The following is a 24,525-nucleotide window of genomic DNA, read 5'->3' as shown; positions in this document are numbered from 1 at the left end:
CCCTGCTTAGTAATGCTCAGTTATCCTGAGATCTGCAGTAGATACCCATATGGAAAAGAAATAGTAAAAACTATTAAAAATAAAAGACTTGTGGCCTACTTCATATAGTGAATCATATACAGTAAGGCTTACATGATTTACTCATGAAAGTGGCCACTTTCTCATTACTTTCATACATTGTTTTAGGAAGTATCCAAAACATACAAGTTTCATTTATATAATTTTTCAAGGGATCTTATATCTGTTTTCACTCTTGTATGCTTTTCATTCAAGTTTCACACAAGACAGATACAAACTTTATAAGATTTATATATATCTTTTCCATATGGGCATGTATGATGCAGACTTTAATTTTAGACATGTCAGAGGAATCTTTACAGTGAAACACTTTTCATCATTTAACAGAGAAGTCTGCACAGACTTCAAATGATGAAGAGGCACCCATACAGGAGTGAAAACAGGAGGACGAGACAACAGAAGCCAGAAACTGAAGACTAGAGGTTCCTCCTCAGTGACTGTGACCTTTGCAGCAAAATGGGGGTTAAGTGTACAGAAATGAGATATTTACAAAGTACACCGCCAAATAAAACTGTCCTCAGTCAGTGAATGGGTGAAGGGAACTTTCCTATTGGTCAGTATGTTCTGTGTGTTCATGCAGAAGTGGTCAATGTGAGAGAAGAGAACAGAAAATTTTACTTTGTGTGTGTCTGTGTGTCCAGTGGTCATCAAGACACATACACGCACACACAGGCGGTGACTTTGGTGCGCTGAATTTGGTAGATATGTTGTTTTTTTAATATACTACAGATACCATGTCAGTGTCGCCACGTTCAGTCTTCAGCATTTACAGATAATTGATGGTAAAATTTCAAAGATCCGCAAAAATGTGATGAATTTTCAGTCCTTTATTGAATATATTTATGAATCCTGTCCTCTCCCCCTTCCTCTTCACCCTCTACACCACAGACTTCAGCCACTGCACAGAGACCTGCCATCTTCAGAAGTTTTCTGATGACTCTGCGGTGGTTGGATGCATCAGCAGGGATGATGAGACAGAGTACCGGGCTGTGGTCGACTCCTTTGTCACGTGGTGTGAGCAGAATCATCTGCAGCTCAACGTGGCAAAGACCAAGGAACTGATCGTGGACTTCAGGAAGACCAGGAAACACTTGACCCCTGTTTCAATCCAGGGGGTCAGTGTTGACATTGTGGAGGACTATAAATACCTTGGAGTACACATTGACAATAAACTGGACTGGGCTAAAAACACCACAGCACTTTACAGGAAGGGCCAGAGTCGTCTCTATTTTTTGAGGCGACTGAGGTCCTTCAACATCTGCCAGAAAATGCTGAGGATTTTCTATGAGTCTGTGGTGGCCAGTGCGATCCTCTATGCTGTTGCATGCTGGGGGAGCAGGCTGAGGGTCGCAGATGCCAACAGACTTAATAAACTGATCCGTAAGGCCAGCAATGTTGTGGGGATGGAGCTGGACTCCCTCAAGGTGGTGTCGGAGAGGCGGATGCTGTCCAAGATAAAGACAATGTTGGATAACACCTCCCACCCACTCCATGACATGTTGGTCAGTCACAGGAGCTCGTTCAGTGAGAGACTGAGATTACCGAAAAGCACCACTGAACGACACAGGAAATCATTCCTGCCTGTGGCCATCTCCCTGTACAACGCATCCACTTAACACACTGTTTGCTGCTACAACTACACATGTTTCTTTTCCAAATATTTATTTATAAGTGACTTATGTATGTATGTATGTATATATATGTATATATTGTACTATTCTTAGTTAGCGTATTGTCTGTCTTGTCTTAATGTTGGTTTAAAATGGAGCAATGTAACAAAAAATAATTTCCCCCAGGGATCAATAAAGTATTCTGATTCTGATTCTGATTCTGAATATAATCATTGTTTACATTGTTGTGCTGCTGCAGGCGAGTATCCTTATCTGTCCACCAGAGTTCGCCATACACTCAGATGGTTCAGCTTTTACTAGTGGACGGTCTGTAAAGCTAGACGACAACAACTGGATGTGGAGGTTTATTTCCTTATTAATGGATAGTTTGGTTTCAGAACTTAAACGTACAATAAAACAATACAAATCTCCAGCTGAAATTATTTAAAAACGAACTTGTATCGTGGTTTATTAACACTGATGGAAATTGCTTTGTGTTTATAATAAGATCCAGATTATGTTGATGGAAATTGCTTTGTGTTTATAATAAGATCCAGATTATGTGAGCATGTTTAGTGGCAAATTGGTCTTGCACATAATTTTTTATTTTGGGTGCAGGAATGAGAAAGCATGGAACAGCTGGATCTTTTCTTACTGAGTCATTTAATTTGTCACTGTCCAAAATAATAAATCACTGAGTCACAGTAAGCGAGTGAACCTGCATTTGATTCTGTTTGGAGTGATTTACTCTGCATTCACGTGTTTCCAGGAATTTCCCACTGCCATTCAAACCCATTCGAAAAACTTAAGACTGTGGTGTTTTCCTGTGTTTTACAGGGACTTTTTGTAGTTATACTCTTTTCTATCTTATCTTTTCTATACTATCTTTTCTTTTTAGCCTAAAGATTGATTGAAAGATTGCACAGACCCACTGCATCGTCTAGTGGTACAAATTGGAATGGCATGAAAGTACAGCCCAAGCCTTGTGAGCCTTGTTTTACTTTAATTAGGATCTTTACAGTATAATGCACACATGTGTTGAAGAAGTTTCACCAGAATTTAAGCTCTCAAAACTATGTTTAACCCATTAACTAGTAAAAATCCTTTATACAATCACTGATTTTACAATACAACAGCAGCAGCCGTCAGACGGTGTTGGTAGGCTTGTTCTTCATGTGTGAATGTCGAGAGTGAAAGAAGTTTTTAGGAGAAATATCTATTTTTAAATTTGCATTAATTCAATCTTTGCATATTGAGGTCTTGCATTCATGTGACTACTAAACACATGACATTAACCTATTTGCCATTTTGGATGTGTGACAGTCATAGTGACAATTAAGGCCTAAGTCACATAGACCCACCGACCAGTCAGCACTATGCCCCGAGGGAAAAATCTCTATTCCCTAAACGGTTGGTAAAACTTGCCTTGCAGTTTGCTGCGATTCCTCGTTGTTTGAATGGAAGATGCTGACTTGTCTACAAACACTCTGTAGTGAAATTGTTCCTTTAAAACTGGAAACAGAGGACGTTTGCCTTCAGAGTAAAAGCTGCACCTTGTGAAACATATTGGGAGTAGCACATAGGTACAACTTTTACGTTGAAGGCGAGCATTCTCCATTTCCTGTTTGAATCACACTTTTCAGAGTTTCACTACCACTCCAGTAGTAGTTGATGAGTGCTTGCACACAAGTTGACAACCTCCATGCAAACTGCTGGAGACCGCTGTAATCTGCTAGTGACCAAAGTAATCAGGAGGTTTTTGGTTCATCACCCTCTTTGCAACTGAATTCACATAACAACACTGCCTGAGGAACATCTGCAGTTCATACACTGTAATGCAAATTCTGTGCAGACGACTCGTCTGCACAGAATTTGCAGAATTACAAGAAAACAGCCATTTGCATAGACTCTTACACAAAATTTACATCACTCATACCCAGGAGAAATCCTAATAGAGTTACAGCTACAGAAAGTGTAATTCCTGCTTTACTAAGCTAGTCAGTGGATTGATAATTCCCTGGTGGTCACTAGCATCCCTTTGTTAGTCACTGGGATTCCAAGGATAATGACTAGCATTCACTCTGTTCCTTAACTAGTCATTTGCACTTAAATGCCAAAGAAATGCAGAATAATTATTATGCACATAGTTGTTTTAAAATGAAAACACAGTTACAAAAACATATAGTTAGATCAATTGGGACTAAATAGCCGAGGGTTGCTGGTGACTAACCTGTCCATTGGGTTGCAGAGGTAGAAGAATCAGGCCCCGGCTTTGACACAGACAGCATCTCCTCTGTCTTCAGATTTATGGCCTCTGGTAGCAACTCCAAACTCGTGAGCTCAGTGGCTTACAGTATTTAAACTAATGTGTCTGAACACATAAGTGTGTCCTCCCAGCAGCTAGGGCAGCTAGAATCTGCAGGGATGAAAAGGTGCAATGATGATAACATGGCACAGAATATGCAAGGAAAGTTTCCAGATTTGAATCTGGCCGTCTCCTAGCAGTTTATCAGCCATTATTTGTGTCACCTGGTGGCTGAAGGTCAACAAGCCTTCTTTAAAAAAGTGACACAGAGCTTATTTTTCTTCTTCTTTGGAGGTCGGTGGGAGGACACACTTATGTGTTCAAACACATTAGTTTACATACTGTAAGTGCTAACTTCAAGACAAGTCTTCCTGAGCTTGACAGCCCAGAGCTGGAAAGAAGATGGATGAAATTTAAATTTTGAAGCATGAAGGACAGGGAGGGTCTCACCAAACAACACCTTTCAAGGAGAGCGAGTGATGATTGAACGACAGTAGAAAGTGGACCTACTTTTACATGTGCAGACAGGACTGACAGGGAAATGAGGAGCATGGGAACCAAACACGGACAGATTTTTCTGTTCAGTCGTATAGTTCAGTTCTGAATACAACTTGCTATAAGTCTCACCTGCTTTCTAATCTAAATTTGAGCAGCTCAAGTGACAAATTTGTAGGTTGATGGATCCTAGATTGTATATGTTTTTTAATGATTTGGTGTTGAGGAGTGAAAAATACAGAGATTCAGAGAAAGTGCTGTTAAGATTCAATATTGAGGAAGGGTACAAGAGGTGATCGAAGAATAACCACACCGATCCGGCCGGGTGAAGTCAAACGATGATTTTAATGAACACACGTGTGGGAAGACAACTCTGTACGCAGACAGGAAGTAGTCTTCGACTTAATCAAAGCATGAACAGATATTTTATAGCATCAGGGTTTGATTTACTGACGCCCCTTCATGCGTCACCGGTACATTTTATACATAGATCAGATCAACATCATCATGACTTTTCACCTAGAAAATCATCTTCTATTTTCATGGCGTGGTACTTTCCGTTCTTATCTTAAAATGAATTGTTCCTCTTTCTTGCCGAGACAACAAGGACGGTTCCTCTAAATAAATTTAACTCTATGTGTGTGTGTCACGACCTCACATGCTCTTTGTGTCACCTCTTCACCTACTGTCTGTGTCTCGTCCTCAAATGCTCTTTCTCAATTCACCTGTTGCACTTCTGACCTTTTACCAGACCAGAAGCTCACTGAGACTATGTGTATGTCTTCTACTAAATAAATGTTTTAACCAAGAACCTCTACTAAAACCTTAATATAAAATGATCTGATATATAAGTGTTTTGTAAGCATGTATTGCAATTCCTTCTATGGCTCCAAGTCACTTGCACAATAGATTGTCCGAACATCGCGCCGAACAAAGCTTCCGACCCCCAATTAATTGACCGAGCTCCAACTCTTTAATAAGCACAGATATGCATTGTGTATGAAATAGTCATAACTGCTTAAGGCCTTCTTAAAGCTATCTGTTACATTGTTAAAGCCTCGTCTTAGCCTGCGGCTCAAAATAACTATCTGCTTTCACTTCTGCATACAACTTCCTGTCAGCCTGCAACTCAGTCTTTCTGAAAGAGACACTGTTTAACCCTCTGAATGCAATATCCATGCTGCAGATTATATTATTAATGCAATGGTAATAATGACAATTATTTAACAATAGCAGTAAAATAATTTCCCTTCTCGACACTCCCTCTTTTGACCTCTGGAACACCAGAGGTCACAATACATTGTGTCCTCACGCAGACCCTTCTCTGGTGGTCTCGAACCTCGAGATCTCCAGGATCCTCGCCCCTCCTGTGGTCGCCGAGATCGATCTTCTGCAAAAGAAACAAAACACCTTTTCCTGCATCTCCCTAACTTATCCTATCTGGGACTCTTTAATCAAAAGCCTGATCCTAATTATCTTCTTAACTTATTGACTTGTATTTATGTATACTCTTCAACGTTACTCATCCCTTTAGAACTCTTTAAGCCCTGCTTTCACGTCCGGTTGCTCGCTCTATTTTTCCCTTATCTGATCATCAACATCCTGTGCACAAATTGTCGCTGCTGCAAGTTCCTCTACTCTTAAAAGAAAACAACCACTTTAATCAATTAAGTTTAAGCATATAAGCAATTACTCCTGTATACATTTCATCATAGCTAAATGCTGCCTTGAAACAACTCCTATGTGTTAACTTCATTTTAACCTCACATTTCCTATGTTATAACCCATTTTGGTATAGCCTTTTTATTTCATTTGCTCCCTTTAATGTAACAATACCTTCTAATTCTAATTTATCAGACCTAACCAAAATATATGCTTTCCTTCCTCTTTGGTCCTTCTTTTAAGTTCAGTTAAAAGCTAAATGAATTTAAGGCCTTTTGCCTGGAATCAATACTGTCATGTGTGTTTCTTAACTCTGTGTCTGTAAGCGTGTGCAATCCTTCATGAACTCATATTATCCTCACAGTAGATTGGCTAATCATAGCGCTAGCCAAAGGCTCGTGACCCTCCAGAGACAAATTTGAGCCACAACTCCTTTAAAAGCACAAAATGCAATATGTATAAAAATCATTTCTATTTATAAGCTCCCCCTTTATCCTAAAAATATCTCCTATGTAATATCTGTATGTGTAAGCCTACATTATAACCACTACTTCTAGAAATCAAAAAATCAAACCTGTTCTACTCCTTCAACCCTCACTAATTTTCCCTCTAAGATTTATTCACAGCTTTGAAAAACCAGCATTGTATCTTCTAAACAGGATTCAGTTCTGTCATGGTCCTGGGCCATGTTGGCCCAGCATTCTTGGTTCCTTGTATTTTCGCTCCTTATTTAGGCCAGGTTTTCTGAGGTGTCCTATTGTGGTGTTCCCTAAGTGTTTTTCCCTTTGTGACTCTTACCCCCTTGTGCCCCTCTGTGTATTTATGAGCTCTCGTCTCTCTTTGTGTTTATTCCATGTTTCCCCCAGCCTGTTATGTCTATGTTCTCCCCGTACTTTCTCTGGGTGTATTTAAGTTGTGTCTTCTGTTATGGTAGTTGCTGGTTTGTCTATGTTGTTTCCCCTCGGTCTCCCTGCGTCTCTTGTGTATTTCCCCGGACCTCCCTGCATCCTCGTTTCTGGTTTGTGTTATTAGCTTACCCAGTTTAGGTTTCCGGTTTCTTGTTTTTCCACCAGTGCTGTTTTGTGCCCACCGTTGTAAATAAATATTCACCTGCACCAGAGCTGCCGCCTTTTGGGTCCTTTTCTACAACTCCACACGGCTTGCCTCGCAAACCGTGACAAGTTCACCTTTAATCCTTTAACCTTAACTTAAAAATAACAGTTTCAGTTTTACCATATCCAAATGATCAAAAACCCAAAAGGTCCTAAAATGATCCTAAATTATTAAACAATTAAATTAATAAACCCTAAACCCCCCTTTATCTTGATACATTTCATGTGTCAAGATACTATACAAAACTTAAAAATGCTCAGTTTCCCCACTCATGATCCAATCTGTGTCATAAAAATAAACTTAAAACAGAACAGTTATCAGTCATGTGTTTCTTCAATTAATGATAACTGAGTTACATCAAAAAATATTTCCCCTTTAGCATTTGGCATTCTCCCAACAATATACTATAATCCCATAATCTAACCCCAGTCAACAAAACAAAAATTTTTCTGGTAAAAGCAAATTGTTTGTCCACATTTATTCACCCTCACATTCACTCACATGCAGTCACACCATATATTTGCTGATAGTGGAGCTTCCCGCACGATCAGATACTCCACCCTCAGCAAAATGAGCTCAGTCATTTTTTATTTTCCATAGGAAAATATTTCTTTATGCTTTTGGACTGGATTGACTCGCATAAAATCCTTTTCACAGGGACTTACGACCTTGATCAGTCCCCACAGGTAGCTCTCCTCAGCCAATTGTAATCTGGAAAGCCGCCTTATATTTGCTCTTCCCGAGAATTTTCAGCGCCGTTATTCACTGTTGCAGGCCTGCTTAAAACAGAAATGAAAAATAGAGCTGATTGTTAGCTCATAAAAACAAAACAAAATCACCTGACAGGTGTTCTTTAAGTGCACTGTTACAAAATAATGGGCCCAATTTTTTAGACATGTCCATGTTTCCTAAAACTCCCTCTATTAAAAACAAAAATAACAACAACAACCTAACTGACAGAATCAACCCCTCACCACAACAACCTCAACAACCTTAAACACCCAAGTCTTGCCACCACATAATTTGCACACAAAAATCACCCCCTTATGCTCTGTAACATACTTCAATTCAGCATAAAACATAACCCCCTTTATCATATGGCTTCTTCTATTCCTCAATTACAAACACAAATGTATTTTATTAAACATTCACACCATTGTATCATTCATACAAAATAGCAAGCTGTTCTTCATTGCATATGTTTGTGTTCTTAGCCAAGTTTAATCTGTATCTATGCATTAATCTCGATGAGCTTGTCTTGTCTTTATAAGGTTAATGCATTTTCTGCTTGTGTATGTGAATTTGCATATGTTGCTTTTGCAGTGTGTCAGACTCCTGCACAATTCTCCACTTAAGCCGTCAGTTTCTTTCCCAAATTTGCTAACCCAAATTTTAAGTTCCCACCTTATTAACAGCTTTCATGCTCCTCAGCCAGAAGCTAGGGCCCACTTGTCAGGTTTATGGAGACATGGCGCTGTAAACAATTCAACCAGAAACTTGCCTTGGCATGTCCAGTCAAGTTAACCTACAGGTCTCTTCCGACCGCTGCACGTGGAAAATTGATCCAGATCTGTTTCGCCCCTATAGAAACACAACTGAGACATTTTCATTATTATCATAAGTACTTAAACTACCCGTTTCCCTTTCTCTGGTCAGAAATCCCAACTTATGTCATGTATATACGTGTAAGCAGGTCTTCATTGCTTTTCCTATGTATTTTGTTAATGTTCAGTGAGTGTAAGCTGCTTTCTTCATTGCCTCTATATGTTATAGTCAGGTTTAATTCATGCATCTTTTCTCTGATTTCTTAATTCAAAACTATCTCACTTCTGATTCTTTCCAGAAATAATTTCACATGTAACACTTTGTCTATGTATGTTTTCTATTCTTGTTTACCTCTTTGTTTGTGACGGTGGACATCTCTAAACCATCATGAGTTCAAGCTTCACTTTCAGTCCAATTACACCCTGTATTCTCACAGTCGAACTCGTCCGGCTTCACCTCTCACTGGTCACTGTCCTCTTCTCTCAGTGTCCTTTTGTTGTCTTGAATTCCAGCAAACACAGTCTGTTTCTTCTCTGTTTCTCTTCAGTATTTTCCTTTTGGATCAAGTCCCAGCCTGGCAAAATACCACATTCAGTGCCTTTAAACAGTCATGTCACACTGTTCTTACCAGCCTGCTGTCCACCGTGCATGGTTCATCACGTGGTTTCTTCTTTTCTGTTGATCCTCTCAGTCATCTCTTTCAAGATTACTCCAAGCATGGCAAATCTGACAATCAATGTCCAGTGGTTTCCACAGCTCATTGTCCCACTGTTCAACTGCCCAGCCTGTAATTTACAGTACATGTTTCCACCTCGTGGTTCCTTACATGCTGCTGCTGGTGTCGTCAGTGTGGTTTCCGTTGCACTGTCTTTTGCCTGCTAGTAATTCTTCTCAAGTCCACGATGTTCTGTCGGTCTTCATCAGGAGATTAACTGTCCTTTGAGCTTCTTCTCAGGATGGGGACAAGTGCGAGGTCAAGCTGTAAAATTTTAAGCCAAAATCTGGCCTGTTTTCCCCCAATTATGCTACTCTAGTGGTTTTGGCGCCGTACTCAAAATTCCAGGTTGAGAGAAGTCCACCTTCATTTATCTGTAATCTGTGTTGACACACTAAAACATACAATTAATATCCTTTTCATTTCTTTTCTCAAAACCTCCATTCGCTTTATCTGCCTAGAGTTTAACTCATCTGTTTCTCTCTCTGGGTGCTCACTCGTCACCTTATATGGGCATGCAAACTTCCTGTCACCCACACCATTTCCTGTTACACACACACAGCACGCAGTTGCTCTGCTGTTTCTCCAGGCTAATCAAACTTATTTTGTATTTACAATCTACAAACCCTCTGTAATTCTACTAACTTTTGATCTAAAATGTAGCATCATTCACACAATGATTTCATAATCCTCTCACACACACCTTTTAAATAAACTAAACTCTTATAACATCACTCAGCAATGTTTGCAGCAGTATTTGTAAAACCAACTGTGGCTTAAACAGTTCACTGCTTACTCATTTGCATTTTCACTCACACACACCGTCTGAAAATAGCTCCAGCATTGCCTCAGACTCCTTTCACACAGAGATCTATTATTTTATATTCACAAAGACGTCTTATATTTACAACTGCACAGATTTTATGCCTTTTAACACCTACCGAATTTTGAAAAATTTAAGTTAACGGTCTAACCGATAAAAGTCCAACTTTTTTTTGTAATCAATTAACCAGTATCTGTCCAACAGTTTCTGGCCTCATCTCTAAAGTCCCTAACTCAATTTAAAAGCGTCAACCAACCCAAACTTTGCCTGAAGCTCTATTTTTGGCATTTCACAGCCAAGGCTTACCTCGAAGTGTTAAGTTAAAGTTACACGCCCGAAGACCAACTTCTCCTGTCCAAAAAAGCGCAGGTACCGTTCCAAACGGTAAGGAGACTAACTCCTAGTTTAATTCCAGGCTGCCCTGTACCCCACAGTTAAACCACACTGAACTATCCCTCTTCGCCGAGAGGTCAATGTCGCGCGTCCACGACAAGGAGGGAGCGTAACCTCCGGGCTCTGCGCTTCCTAGAACCCCCTCGGTTCCGTTCTAAAATAATTTATAATACTTTGAAACAACAATCAACACCCAAAACAAGTGTATAACTGAAGCAGGTCCAACCTTATAACCAAAAAATAACCAAATTCCCTAACATACTAAAATCATTTCCAGCAGTCCAACTGCTTTAAATCCTCAGTACTGTCATGACATTCTCATCAAAATCAAAACAGACATCCACCAGTAACTTCAGTGAGTAGACTTAAATTTTATCATATCCAATTTGGCACACTTTGGAAATAATTCAACAGGTAGTGCCTTACCTTTTGGATAAGCCGGCTTATGCCCACTCACTTAGACCACTGGAATTCATGTCTGCCCGTCAGACCACCTAAGACCCCGGATTTCTCCGTCTACACCTCCAACTCTCCCTCCTCAATAACCGGACGAAGCCCCCAAATGTTAAGATTCAATATTGAGGAAGGGTACAAGAGGTGATCGAAGAATAACCACACCGATCCGGCCGGGTGAAGTCAAACGATGATTTTAATGAACACACGTGTGGGAAGACAACTCTGTACGCAGACAGGAAGTAGTCTTCGACTTAATCAAAGCATGAACAGATATTTTATAGCATCAGGGTTTGATTTACTGACGCCCCTTCATGCGTCACCGGTACATTTTATACATAGATCAGATCAACATCATCATGACTTTTCACCTAGAAAATCATCTTCTATTTTCATGGCGTGGTACTTTCCGTTCTTATCTTAAAATGAATTGTTCCTCTTTCTTGCCGAGACAACAAGGACGGTTCCTCTAAATAAATTTAACTCTATGTGTGTGTGTCACGACCTCACATGCTCTTTGTGTCACCTCTTCACCTACTGTCTGTGTCTCGTCCTCAAATGCTCTTTCTCAATTCACCTGTTGCACTTCTGACCTTTTACCAGACCAGAAGCTCACTGAGACTATGTGTATGTCTTCTACTAAATAAATGTTTTAACCAAGAACCTCTACTAAAACCTTAATATAAAATGATCTGATATATAAGTGTTTTGTAAGCATGTATTGCAATTCCTTCTATGGCTCCAAGTCACTTGCACAATAGATTGTCCGAACATCGCGCCGAACAAAGCTTCCGACCCCCAATTAATTGACCGAGCTCCAACTCTTTAATAAGCACAGATATGCATTGTGTATGAAATAGTCATAACTGCTTAAGGCCTTCTTAAAGCTATCTGTTACATTGTTAAAGCCTCGTCTTAGCCTGCGGCTCAAAATAACTATCTGCTTTCACTTCTGCATACAACTTCCTGTCAGCCTGCAACTCAGTCTTTCTGAAAGAGACACTGTTTAACCCTCTGAATGCAATATCCATGCTGCAGATTATATTATTAATGCAATGGTAATAATGACAATTATTTAACAATAGCAGTAAAATAATTTCCCTTCTCGACAGTGCCCACCAAGGTGCATACATGTCATCATGACTGACTTTTAGAGGAAGAAATGTGTCTCCACAAACAGGAAAATGTAAAGACTTCTTTGCAGATAGCAAAGTGGTTTGAGAGTTTGGACTTGTATAGAATAGAATAGTCCTTTATTGTCATTTTTCCTCATAATGGGACGTTTTCTTCTAAATTTATTTGGAGTTGCACTTAAGTAAAGGCTCCAATGGTCCCCCTTCCCCCTTGCAGATAGGTTGTGGGTGTAGTTCAGGGGCATCTGTCATCATGTAAAGCTTTACTCTAATCATGGAATGCAGATTTTAGCACAAACAGGTGCCAAACTGCAGGCAAACATGTCTTAACAGAGACTGACACACATGGAGAGCATAGTATTAATCTGGATTTGTCTTTTATTTCTCCATCATCCAAAATCTCTGCATAAAGTTTATATTAAGAAAAGTCTACTGTGTTAAATTTAGGGCCTCAGTGTTTGGAAACGTTCTCTAAAATTTGCTGAAAAACTAGTTGTTTTAAGAGCTTTCTTGGACCCTGAGGGGATATTTGTGAGAGTTCAAACCTCAGAAACCTCAGAAACTTATTTGAAAACATGCTTCTCAGGCTTCAAGTCTCCAGATTGACTGAAATCAGCAAGAACTCTTTGGCAAACTTGGTCAAATGTGGATTCAACTCTGTTTGCACCACTTTGTTATGAGCTGCTGCATCTGTGGATGCCAAAGACAAAACTTTCATAATAATGACTGGATACTGACCTGACTCTACCTTTCTCCCACGTGTAGCGCAAGTGTTTACTAGTATAAAGCTATAGAATTTAAAGCCAATTACCAAAACTGTTAATAGTTCCATGAACCATTGAGCAAGGCATATTGCTTGATAGATGCTATTAGGAATGCTTTCAAAAGGCATCAACAGCACAGCTACAGTGGAAATCATTCACAGAACAAGTTTTCAACCAGGCTGTACACATTTTAACACAAGATGTTATAATACCCTGGTTCACTCAGTGACTCACTCCGTCTCCTAAAAATCTTCTTTAATTCAGTTCAGTTCGATTCAACAGTATTTACATACAAAATGAATTTAAAACATGAATTTAACTGAACTGAATTAAAGAAAAAACCCAACAATCCCATGTGAGCAAGAACTTGGCGACAGTGGGGAGGAAAAACTACCTTTAAAAAGGGAGAAACAACCGGTTGGAAGGGGGGGGGGGGGGGGGGGGTGACAAATTTATTTACAACTAAATGTTTAAAGAAATATGCCTTAAAATGGACGTTTAGGCACTGGAAGTAGCTCTTAACATTTAGTTGTATATTACTGTGATTGAAGTCCCTTCCTCAGGATCCGGGTTTTGCTGCATACGTTGCATTTTTCTTGTTTTCAGTCTTACAATGTTCAGTGAAGTTTCTTCTATTGCATCAGGCTTGCTGTTTGCGTTTTGTTGCATAAACTGAATGTTTCAAATCTTTTTTTCCCTAAAAGTTGGCTCGTGGTGTGTTTCTTAGCAGTTGCACAGTTCTGAGACATACTGAGAGGTGCTGGTTTTCTCATCCAGTGGTTCTCATCCAGACTTTTACTTTGAAAAGCCCACGGTGGAAGTTGTGCTGTGACTCTCCTCCCGGCTTGAAAGTGTTTTGCATAGTGCTGTGCTGTAAAGGTGCGCTCGTCCTCCTCAGGTATACAGGCGGTGGGTGAAGCTTGTCTCGCGGTTGTGTTTATTTTCCTCCACCAGCTGCTGGAGATGACAGCAACCACACGCCCTCCTCGAAGCGTCTGAAGGGATTTTATTTGCTTTCTGTGTCAGACTCACTAAGTCATAATAACCGCAGGGATGCGTGCACGCGACAGGTGCTGGACCTGCATCCTCGCGCTGCTGGTGGCCACACAGGCGCAGTCTCAGCAAACTGGTAAATTGATGCATTTATTTTATTTTCTCATACGTGTGTTCAAATACTCCTTTGAGCTTTGCAGAAGCAAAACGTGCTGCAAAAGTACTGTAAAACTTAAAAACCTGAAAATGGTGCGAAATCTCGGAGTTTCTAATAATTGTTAATCTAAAAACGTCCAGTTTTGTAACTTCAACTGTTAATTCTGACTTCATGAACTATTTCTTAGCAATTAGTTCAGTCACGTGACCTGAAAGCTTGGAGTTGGTTTTTTTTCCAGGTTGGAATGAGATCGTGGTCGGTGTGAATGTCTGGGCTTGTTTATTGGGAATAATGAATAGCTCATCATCTCCTCCGCTGTCAGAGACATGCACTGCTGTCCTGTCTGTAAGAGTGCACCTACTACAGAGGGATGCGATTTCTACAGATTGTGCACGTACCTGTTCTGAAATAAGAATTTCTGGTGCTTTCCTACATTTGAGGACTTTGCATTTATTATACTAGCTTCCTTTGGCACCACATGGGCGTCTATGAGACGCTGGGCCCTGGGGCAGAGACAAATAAAAAGCCCCCTCACAGCTTTGAGATAAGGGACGCTTTATTCTACTGTGGTTGATAGTGTAGCTGTTGTGCATTCAGAAAGGTCGACCTGAAGCTAAAGCGGTCAGTTACGGACCTCTAGACTCTGTTTCCAGGCTTTAGAAAATATGTGACGGCCGGACGTCGGCCAGCCATAACTTTTATACTGTCTGACGATAAATGTCAGCGCTGACTCATTTTCAGAATGGTCCCATGATTATTTTCTGTCACATACATGCTGCTCCAATGGTGATACTCTAAACGTGGCCATAGCTGAGCCAGAGTATGTTTCTTCAAAAGCTTTTTACCTCTTTTGGCTCTCACTGACATTGTTCAGCTCAACCATACAATGATGGCTGTGAGCACAGAAACCCCACCCACCTGTTGTTTAGACCTTCTGTTTGTACGGGACAGCCAATCGGAACAAAGATGGCTTAAAGGAAGTGGAGCTAAACACCTTATTTTAGATTATGGACTCTATTAAAATAATGGATCTGAAAAGTGAAACCAGTACTGAACTACTTTAAACTGGCATTATCTCTAATGGCCAACAGTCTCGTTTCAAAAAGAGGTCTGATTTTTTAGAAGTCTGTGGGGGAAACTGCCTTACGGTTCACTTAATGAAGACCTCAACAGTCAATTTTCTGATGAGTTCATGGCCTCAGGCTCTAGTTTTGAGTCTTATTCAATACAAGCCTAATGTTTATGACATTATAAATTATTTAAAGTAAAAAATAGATAATAATGAGGGTTGTGTTTTAAGCTTGATTTAGACTTTGGCAGTAAACCTATGCCCTGCCTTTTCAACGCTTAAATCTAAACCCCACGCTGTGACCTTCCATGCCAATTGTTGTGTTCTCCGTTGACCTGACGTGTACTTACATTTCTCAAGGTACACCTGAGGAAATGTGGAAGGTTACAGCGTACGATTAAGAGACGCTTCCAGTTGCATCCTTAGTTGTGTTGTAGATTTAGAATGGGATTACTTATGGCTGACAAGCCCTTGATTTTCTGATCCACTCCTTCCTTCAAACCGTAAACCTGGTGATGTCCAATGTTCAGCTTGACTTCACAACAGGATCTCACATATTAGTGTGAGACCTGTCGCCCATAGTCCGAGTTCAGGAGTTGCACCAATGCCCAATAAAAGATGAATAAAGATTAATAATCTAGTAGATTACTGTAATAGCTTTTCATCAGAAAAAGATAGCGTTTAGGTGTTTACTTTTTTTAAAGAAACACAGCCAAGTAACAACCAGGTGCAGCATAACGTCTTCCTCTCGTAAGTTACCCAGGTCCACAGCTTCATGTTGAATCACTTAATCATTATCTTCATCTTCTCCTTGTGCTTGTTTTGCATCTCCAAGAACATGTTGGACCTTTGCCTTCTTATTTTGCACCTCCTTGTAGTCGTTTTAATCCTCACTGTGTTTTTTTTTTGTTTGTCTTTTTTGACTTGTTTGAACGATGTGTGAAAACACACATTAACAGTGGCTTCAGTTTGAGGCTCTGACTCACTCATACCCATAGCCATGTCTGTGTGTGTGTGCTGGTGTTTTATACAAATATTACACTTTACAGCTAAGCTCCTCTTTAAGACAAATATTTAAGGAAAGATTACAAGTAGGTTCAAGGGCTAAGGCTATTGCAGGTGTGTGTGTGTGTGTGTGTGTGTGTGTGTGTGTGTGTGTTGAAGCTGGTGATATGCAGTTTGTTCAGATTTTCCCCTCTTCAGGGCTCATCGTTCCCTCCCAGACACACTTCACCTCGTCTAATTTTACCTGGCTGTGGTTTCCCTCCTCTGCAGGCTACACACACACACACACACACACACACACACACACACACACACACACACACACACACACAACATTGTGCTGACATTCAGACATGCCCGCACAATCATGTAGAGACAAAGCACTGTTTATGCAGAAATGCTTCAGCTACCTTCATGGAAGAATCCAGGCCTTTGAACTGAGCGTGTAGTTCAGGGGTAGAACTATAATTTCTTAGATTTATAATAAATAAAAAAGAAAATTGTAAAAAAAAAATGTGTCCAAAATTCATTAAATTCAATAAAATAAACCCACAATTCTTATTATCTATGAGGATTTTACTATAATAAGTTTCCCCTACTTTGGCAAAAAAAAGACAGGGCTCTTCAGTCAACTTTTAATATTTGAACATGCTTTTTTCTTCTTCATCTGTCTGTTAGTGGCTGGTTAGCTCAGTTGGTTAGAGCGTGGTGCTAATTATGCCAAGGTTCGATCCCCGTACGGGCCATTTCAAGCTTTTGGGGCAGGGATAGCTCAGTAGGTAGAGTTGGCACCCCATGATCAGAAGGTTGGGGGTTCGAATCCACTGAACGGCTGCCCTGAGATACCCCTGAGCAGAGTCCCGTCCTTACACACTGCTTCCCGGTGCGCCTGCTTAGTGGCAGCCCACTGCTTCACCGAGTGAATGGGTCAAATGCAGAGAGAGTAATTTCCCCACGGGGATTAATAAATTATACATTTTTATTATTAGTGAGAAATGACTCAAAGGTGGGATGTGTTATAACAGGGTAACAAACCCAGAACAATGTTTTATAAGATACGTTGTTTTTAAAAATCAGAGAAATTTTTACCATCAACAGAACTAATACACAGTTGCATTTTTTGATCATGCCAACGTAACTAATCCTAAAATCCAGAAACTAGTTGGCATTTTTACAGCAACAGTTCAATAGGCTATGTTGATTTGATTTTTGGTAGTGTACATGAGGTACGCTTTAGATATATTCACGTTACACTTTGGAATTTTTTAATTCTTTTGCTTGTGCCCAAGACGGTGTTTGCCAACAAGTGGTTAAACAGGATTGAGAGATTGTTGGGGACAATTGAACCAGCATTGCTGTCGTCCTGATCACAGTAACTTAATACAGGTGATTATCATCATGTCACTGTTGTGTAGTTCATCTACAGCTTCCTTACAATTACACAACTCTAACAAACACTATATAAAATCCCACTGGCTCTTTGTCAAGGGTATGTCGGCAATACTAACTTTTAGATTAGTGGCTGAAATGCAAAAGCAAAGGTAATGTGATAGAAATGCAGCAGGTTTCACAGGATTTCTGGGAAAGCAGGTTACAGAAAAGCAAGTTTACCAAATAAGGAAACTCAAAGAATGAGGATCATGGAGTTATACTTTACTATCTGTATCAATATGAAGGTAAATTCTCCAGAATTTACACCCTCTCGGTTGTCTTTCTCTGAATTTAGCGCCTCCTAAATTTACTGTAGCTGTGTTTATATAGTATATCTTTTCCATCATATACGATCCTACATACAAGAAAAGGGGATAATAAAACCCATGTACCGTGCTGCACTAAATGAATGGCTGTAAACATAACTGTCAGGTGCCTTAGGGTCTAAAGCAGGGGTAATACAGGGGAGCTTATGGGATAATTAGAAAGTTTTTTTTTTTTTCTATCTTCTAAATGTACCACTAGACCAGCCTGTCTGAACCCAAGGCCCATTTCTACCATCAAGACTGTCTGTGTTGCACTTCATGGGAAATTTCTTGTTGATGCCTCGAGCCCATGAAATGCAAGCACAGGTCGAACATTATTGTCTGACTGTGGGAATTCCACACATCTAAATGTTATAGCTGCAGGCCAGGTTGAAGCTCATGTAAGAGTTTACAAGCAATCACTCATTATAACAACATTTTTCACAATTTTCTGGCACTGAATCTTGTTTACTGATATAGAAAATAATTAGCAACGAAGATTTTCTTCCTGTACGGCAGTACAAACGTAACATAAATCAAGATTAAATCATTGTTTGACTCTTATCAGTCGAATTTAGATTTGAGTCAGAGATTTGTTTATGTGAAAACAACAGTTGTGGTTACTGTAAGTCAGTGTGGTATAAATGTGATTTATAAACACACGTCTCACCACTAATGACTGAATGCTGCAGTCAAGTCCTGATAAAGACTCACTGTTTGACTCATCTGTTTCAGGTATAATCTGTCATGACATTTAAATTATTCGTATCTAATGGACCCTCATCTGTGGTGCTTTTGAAAAATTCGGAAATTTATTTTTTTACACAATGATCATACCTTATGAGCTGCATGTTTCTGTCATGGGTGTCATTAAGATTTAATCTTATCTTTGATTCACATGTCGTGACTTATCTCATCCAAACCTACGTTGAATTATCTTGACTTGTCTTTATCTACAATATCTTGACTAGTTGTTTAGCTTGGCTTTTCTTAGTCATGTGGCAAATTTCAACACCAACCAAAAGTTGGATGTAGCTTGTTGGGAGCTATGCCCGTCTTTTTTATTCAGCCCATGATCTTGACTGATCTTGCCCATTAGAAAATGATATTTTTGCACCAACAAGGTGATTAATAAAGAGCTCTCAGCTAAAACCTTGGCATATCACAGTTGGTGTGTAGTGTGTCCTTAAACAAATTGAGGAAACAAGAGAAGTGTCAGTCATTTCCTTAAGAAACAGAGAAAAGTCCAAAAAAGACCTGACACAGAACCTGAGAGATGCATCTGGACCTTCAGTTGATCCATCTACTGTTCACTGAAGCCTCATCAGAAATGAAAAAAAAACTGTCATCAAAAACCGTGGACCACCTGGAGAGCATGACAATGACCCCAAACACTGTGATTTGATGGATTGGCCTCAACAAGGCAGAAACATCCCAAGAAGGGCTTTGAATGTCCTTCAAGAAGGCCAGAGAACTAATTCTGAAGACTGCTTAGTGAAATGACAAGAAAGCTGCGAAATATTGACCATCAAGCTTGTTTGAATTGTACAAACTCTATTTTTGTCTTATATGTCTTATATGTATTTCACGTTTTCCTAGCAAGATATAAAGAAGAGTTGTTGCACATTTGTTTCTTAGAAGCTGCTACAGCTTTGGGGTGATGGAAGCTTAGGTCAGGGTTTGGTTTGTGCACAAACAAACTGTAGATGTTCACACAGCAGGTGGTGCAGCACAAAGAAGCAAATCTTGTGCCATGTCCAAGTCCCAAACATTGGGACACAATCCAAAGCCAGGACCTCCATACATTCACACACTATTTGTGGATGCCTGCTGATTAGATCTTAAAGAGCAGAGCAGGTGAGAGCAGGTGAGAGCACTGAGCCACGGCTGAGTGTGCCAGGACCATCATCACCACCTCAAAGCACCAGCACTGCAACTGGGAAAACAAAGCATTCCCCAGTAACACGGAGCGCTTCTGAAGAGCCACTTCAGATGGCATAGCTGATAGGCTTCACAGAAAGATGGAGGACGGAAAGCAAAACATCCTCTCGTCCGTCAGCCTGAGCTCTCACCTCAGCTGTGTGACATTTACATAACTGACAGCAGGTAGAAAACACCTATTAGTGCCTTTTTTAAAAAGAGCTTTGAAGTTTCAGTGGTTACAGTGTGCAGGTCTAATCATCTCGATGATGTAGCAGAGCTGAAACTGAAACACACAAAAGGACAAAAGGTGTAATCACAGATAAACGTGGGTGGAGAAATTTCCTTGAAGCGATGTGGAGAACAAGGAGTGTCAGGAGTTTGTTTTATGAAGCTGATCTGCTGGAGTTTATTCAGCCTGCAGCTACAACACCTTATTCTCTGCTGGGTCTGACCAAATTCAGGCCAAGAAAACACCAGGATAAGACAAGTTGTTATAGCCTTTTTAAGCTTATTACCACCAGAAGAAACAATGGCTCCTTTACTGGGCTGTATTTATTATGTAGGCATAGTTACTGGTTATATTTCAGAATACAAAATCAGGTTATAGACTAATCCAACTTAGGGTCATGTGAGGGACAGAGTTTATCACAGCCTACATTGTATTATCTGCTTCCCAGCCTTTCTGGGTCTTACTGATATTTGCTCGAGGAAAGCATAAACTAATAAAGTCTGTGTGCTGAACTGCATTTTCCCCTCTTTTCAGGTTCAGATTCTTGCATGAATGCTGCTATCGGCCTTCTATATCCTCTTGTTTACATGTTACTGCAGACTTATCAATAAGCCCAAGGTCTTTAGTTGCACAGCTGTGAACAGGAATTGTTCCTGTCAACCTTGAAGTTGGCTGATTATAAAACATTCATCTTTGAACTTTGGTGGAAAAAAGTGTGTAAGTTCCCTGTGTTTCCAGGTGCTTTCTGTTATAACATCACTGCTTTTGCAAGTTGAAGAACTCTGCCTGAAGCTAATATCTCCAGTGCGTAATCGCAGGTTACGCCACCTCTCACACAGAAGCTGCTTGTTTATGACTGAGAGGTCATTAATCATAGTTCTGTGCGCTGGCTCACTCATTGCTGTCAATTTGCTGTCTACAAAGGCATTTTACGGTGAAACATCACTGGGTTTTATGAGTGGTGACTCTCATCATTTTTCTTTTTGTGCATTATAATCTGTCCTGAAAGCGTCAAGAGGAGGAACCACTGTTTCATTTCCAGTGCTTGAAACAATCAGAGGGGGCGGGCCAGCTGCTAACAAAGGCTGCAAGTCTTTTAATTCACAAGGGTTTTAGTGGAAACCACAGCATGACCAGTTGAGGAAAAGCACTTTAGAAACACAATATTGCTGATGCCAGAGTATTTGTCAATGTCTTAAAGCTTTTGTGGAGGGGGTGTGTACAATATATAATGTTAATCTAGACCTAAAAGCACATCCACACCTGACTCCATGCCATAGTCTGTGAGTTTTGTGGTTATTTGGTGGCATTTTAATCATTATTTGGTCTTTTATATGGCTGTTGTTCTTGGATTTTAATAGTAATAATGGATTGGATTTATATAGCGCTTTTCGAGAACCTCAAAGCGCTTTACAATTCCACTATTCATTCACTCTCACATTCACACACTGGTGGAGGCAAGCTACAGTTGTAGCCACAGCTGCCCTGGGGCAGACTGACAGAAGCCAGGCTGCCATATCACGCCATCGGCCCCTCTGGCCAACACCAGTAGGCAAGTAGGGTAAAGTGTCTTGCCCAAGGACACAACGACCAGGACAGAGAGCCCAGGGATCGAACCGGCAACCTTCTGGTTACAGATGCGATTCCCAACCCCCTGAGCCACGGTCGCCCAGTTGGGAAGAATGGTGCGTGGTGGTTAACACTATTGCCTCACAGCTAGAGGGTCCTGGGTTTGACTCCACGATCTGGCTCGGGTGTCTTAGCGTGGAGTTTGCATGTTCTCCCTGTGTCTCTGGTGCTCTGGCTTTCTCTCACAGTCTAAAGACATGCAGTTAGTGGAGTTTGGTTAATTGTTGATTCTAAATTACCCGTAGATGTGAACATGAGTATGAGTGGTTGTCTTGCCTCTCTGGGACCAACTGGCGTCCTGTCCAGGGTGAACCTTGCCTTACAGCCGTTGGTAGCTGGCATGGATTCTGTTCCCAATGCGACCCTGATGAGGAAAATTGGAATAGAGTGGATGGATGGATTGCTTGGGTAGTTTAGTTTAGATAGACTATTACAGATATGCGTTACATGTGCTCTTTTGTGTAATTGTGCATCTTGTCATTTCGGTCATGTGATTCCTCATTTTGTTACTTCCAGTTTTATTTTTATTGCTGGTGCCTTGTTATTAGTTTTATTTCTTTTGTTGTTGTCTTGATTAGTTTCACTTGTACACTGTTACCCTGGTGTTTCCACTCTCCCCGATCACCTCCTGTGCCTAAACCTCAGCTTGGATCTGTTCTTTGTGGAGTCATACTGTGTTCATGTTGCACACCTTTTTGTGTGTTCTCTCAATTAAGGCTGCTCTTTGGATTACCTGCATCACCTGAATAAAAGTTTTTTTTTTCTCAGAATTCTCACAAGTCTGCATATGTGAGAAACCTGCACCTAATGGCACTGGTTATGATCAGGAAATAAAATGCAGGGACTTTATATAGGAATTAGGATCCTTCCTTTCTTTACCTCCATTTTTGACAAAAGGAACCTTAGTTGCAAGAAAAAGTATAATATCCTGAATATTTTGTCTACTCTGTATACACTGACAGTAGGCAGACAGTCTGCTTTCTTAACCTTCATGGTTTCCTTCTGCAAATATTTATCAGCTTCCTCTCCAGGAAGGCTCTCATCCTGTGGATGATCTGCAGCCATCCTCCACCTGCTTTAGGTTATGGTAAGAATAAAGTATAACAAATTGCACCATTCGATGAAGATGACTGAAGCAGCAGCTTTAAAAAATAGACTAGGAAGTCGTGAATCGATATTCTAAAATGTGTCACCAAATGCAGGGTTTCCACGGTGTTTGTGGTTTTAGGGCCGACTGATTGTAGCAACTAGAGATGGCACGATACCACTTTTTTATGTCCGATACCGATATCATAAATTTGGATATCTGCTGATACCGATATGAATCCGATATAGTGTTTTTTAATCAACAAAACTGTTTTTTAAATATCTTGCTGCATTTTGTATAAGTTCATACTCAAGTTTAAAACAACAACTACACTAAAGCTATTCTGTTATACCTGTATGCAAAAATAAAATATTTCATAGTTCAGCAATACTGATCAATCTAATAAACTTAAACCTACACCATCCTCCCTATTCTGGTATTTTAAAGAGTACTTAGCATAAATATTAAGCAACCTAACTAATATGGTTCCAACTCCCAGCAACAACAAAAATAAATAAATAAAAAATAGGGAACCACCCCTCACGCGCCACCTCATGATGCTTAATCGACGTAATCAACCTTAATTTGATTAAGTGTGAAAAAAAATGCACAGAAATCAATTATTTTTCAAGAAATATTAAATAGATTCAACATCTTTCTTCAACAAAATTGCAGACTGCACAGATGGTACCTTCCCAAAGGAAAAGGTACTATAGCTTACTAGGGTATATATATTAGACTTAATAGTCACTATATACAGTAATGGACTTCTATTCATTTTGCATCAAATTAAAACTTTGGGTGTCAGATAATTATTTATTAAAAGCTAGACATTTTAAATGAGAATAAGAAAGAAAAGTATGTCTTTGTGCCCCCTTTTCCCTGTTAATGCCCTATCGGCCCTCCTGGCTAAACTTTGCTAGATCCGCCCCTGCACAGTTACCAGCGTCAGCTACGTAGAAAAAGATCCTGGAGTAGAAAGTAATATTAAATACATTCTAACAATAGCTGATCAAGCTTAAACGTGCTGCTGTTGTTCAGCCGCTGGTTTCCTCTTTCTGGTGCAAAGTGGGCCAAAAGCAAACTAGAGACACGGACTCGCGACAGAAAAGCCGATCAGCTGATCGTTAAGCAGTTTCATGATCAAAGTAGCAGCAAGAAGAGGCAGTCGTTTGTTAAGCTTAACGCAGGAATGCTTTACAAACATTCAGAGATGGACTTACAAACTTGCTTTACTTCTCTCGGGATAACTTTGTCGGAGATGAAATGCCGGGTTGCTAGCGAAGCTCCAAATGCTATCCAGACCACCACAGGCATGCCACAGCCGCTCTATCACGTGATGCATACTGCTCCGACGTGCTAACGTTCTGAGGCGAGTTACGGCGTGTTGCAAGTTTTGTGAGGTGCTTTCGTGATATTTAATGGATCGGATTACATTTTTTATTTTTCTCCGATATCCGATCCAGTAATTTAGGTCAGTATCAGACCGATACCGATACGTAATATCGGATCGGTCCATCTCTAGTAGCAACATTAATAACTGTTATTTAACACGACTCAGCAGCTGAAGTCGTTTTCTGATTCTTGTTCATCACTTGTCTGTCCTCC

General features: G+C 40.2%; 1 protein-coding gene across 1 annotated transcript in view; it reads left to right on the top strand.

Moving 5' to 3' along the window:
* The first annotated feature begins 13,973 nt into the window (after nucleotides 1–13,973).
* LOC147302041 (uncharacterized) overlaps nucleotides 13,974–24,525 on the top strand; it is a 56,812-nt gene continuing 46,260 nt past the window's right edge. Inside the window, exon 1 of the mRNA XM_086282616.1 lies at nucleotides 13,974–14,218. Coding sequence (XP_086138742.1) covers nucleotides 14,143–14,218 — 76 coding nt within the window. The 5' untranslated portion in view covers nucleotides 13,974–14,142. The remainder of the gene's footprint in view (nucleotides 14,219–24,525) is intronic.

This window comes from Aulonocara sp. 'chitande type north' Nkhata Bay, linkage group LG23, assembly GCF_057382095.1.
Source record: "Aulonocara sp. 'chitande type north' Nkhata Bay isolate Kocher_YH1m ecotype deep benthic linkage group LG23, A_spYH_male_GT1.1, whole genome shotgun sequence".
Taxonomy (NCBI): Eukaryota; Metazoa; Chordata; class Actinopteri; order Cichliformes; family Cichlidae; genus Aulonocara; species Aulonocara sp. 'chitande type north' Nkhata Bay.
The sequence above is the reverse complement of the archived record's forward strand: the minus strand, read 5'-3'. Positions and strand labels throughout refer to the sequence as shown.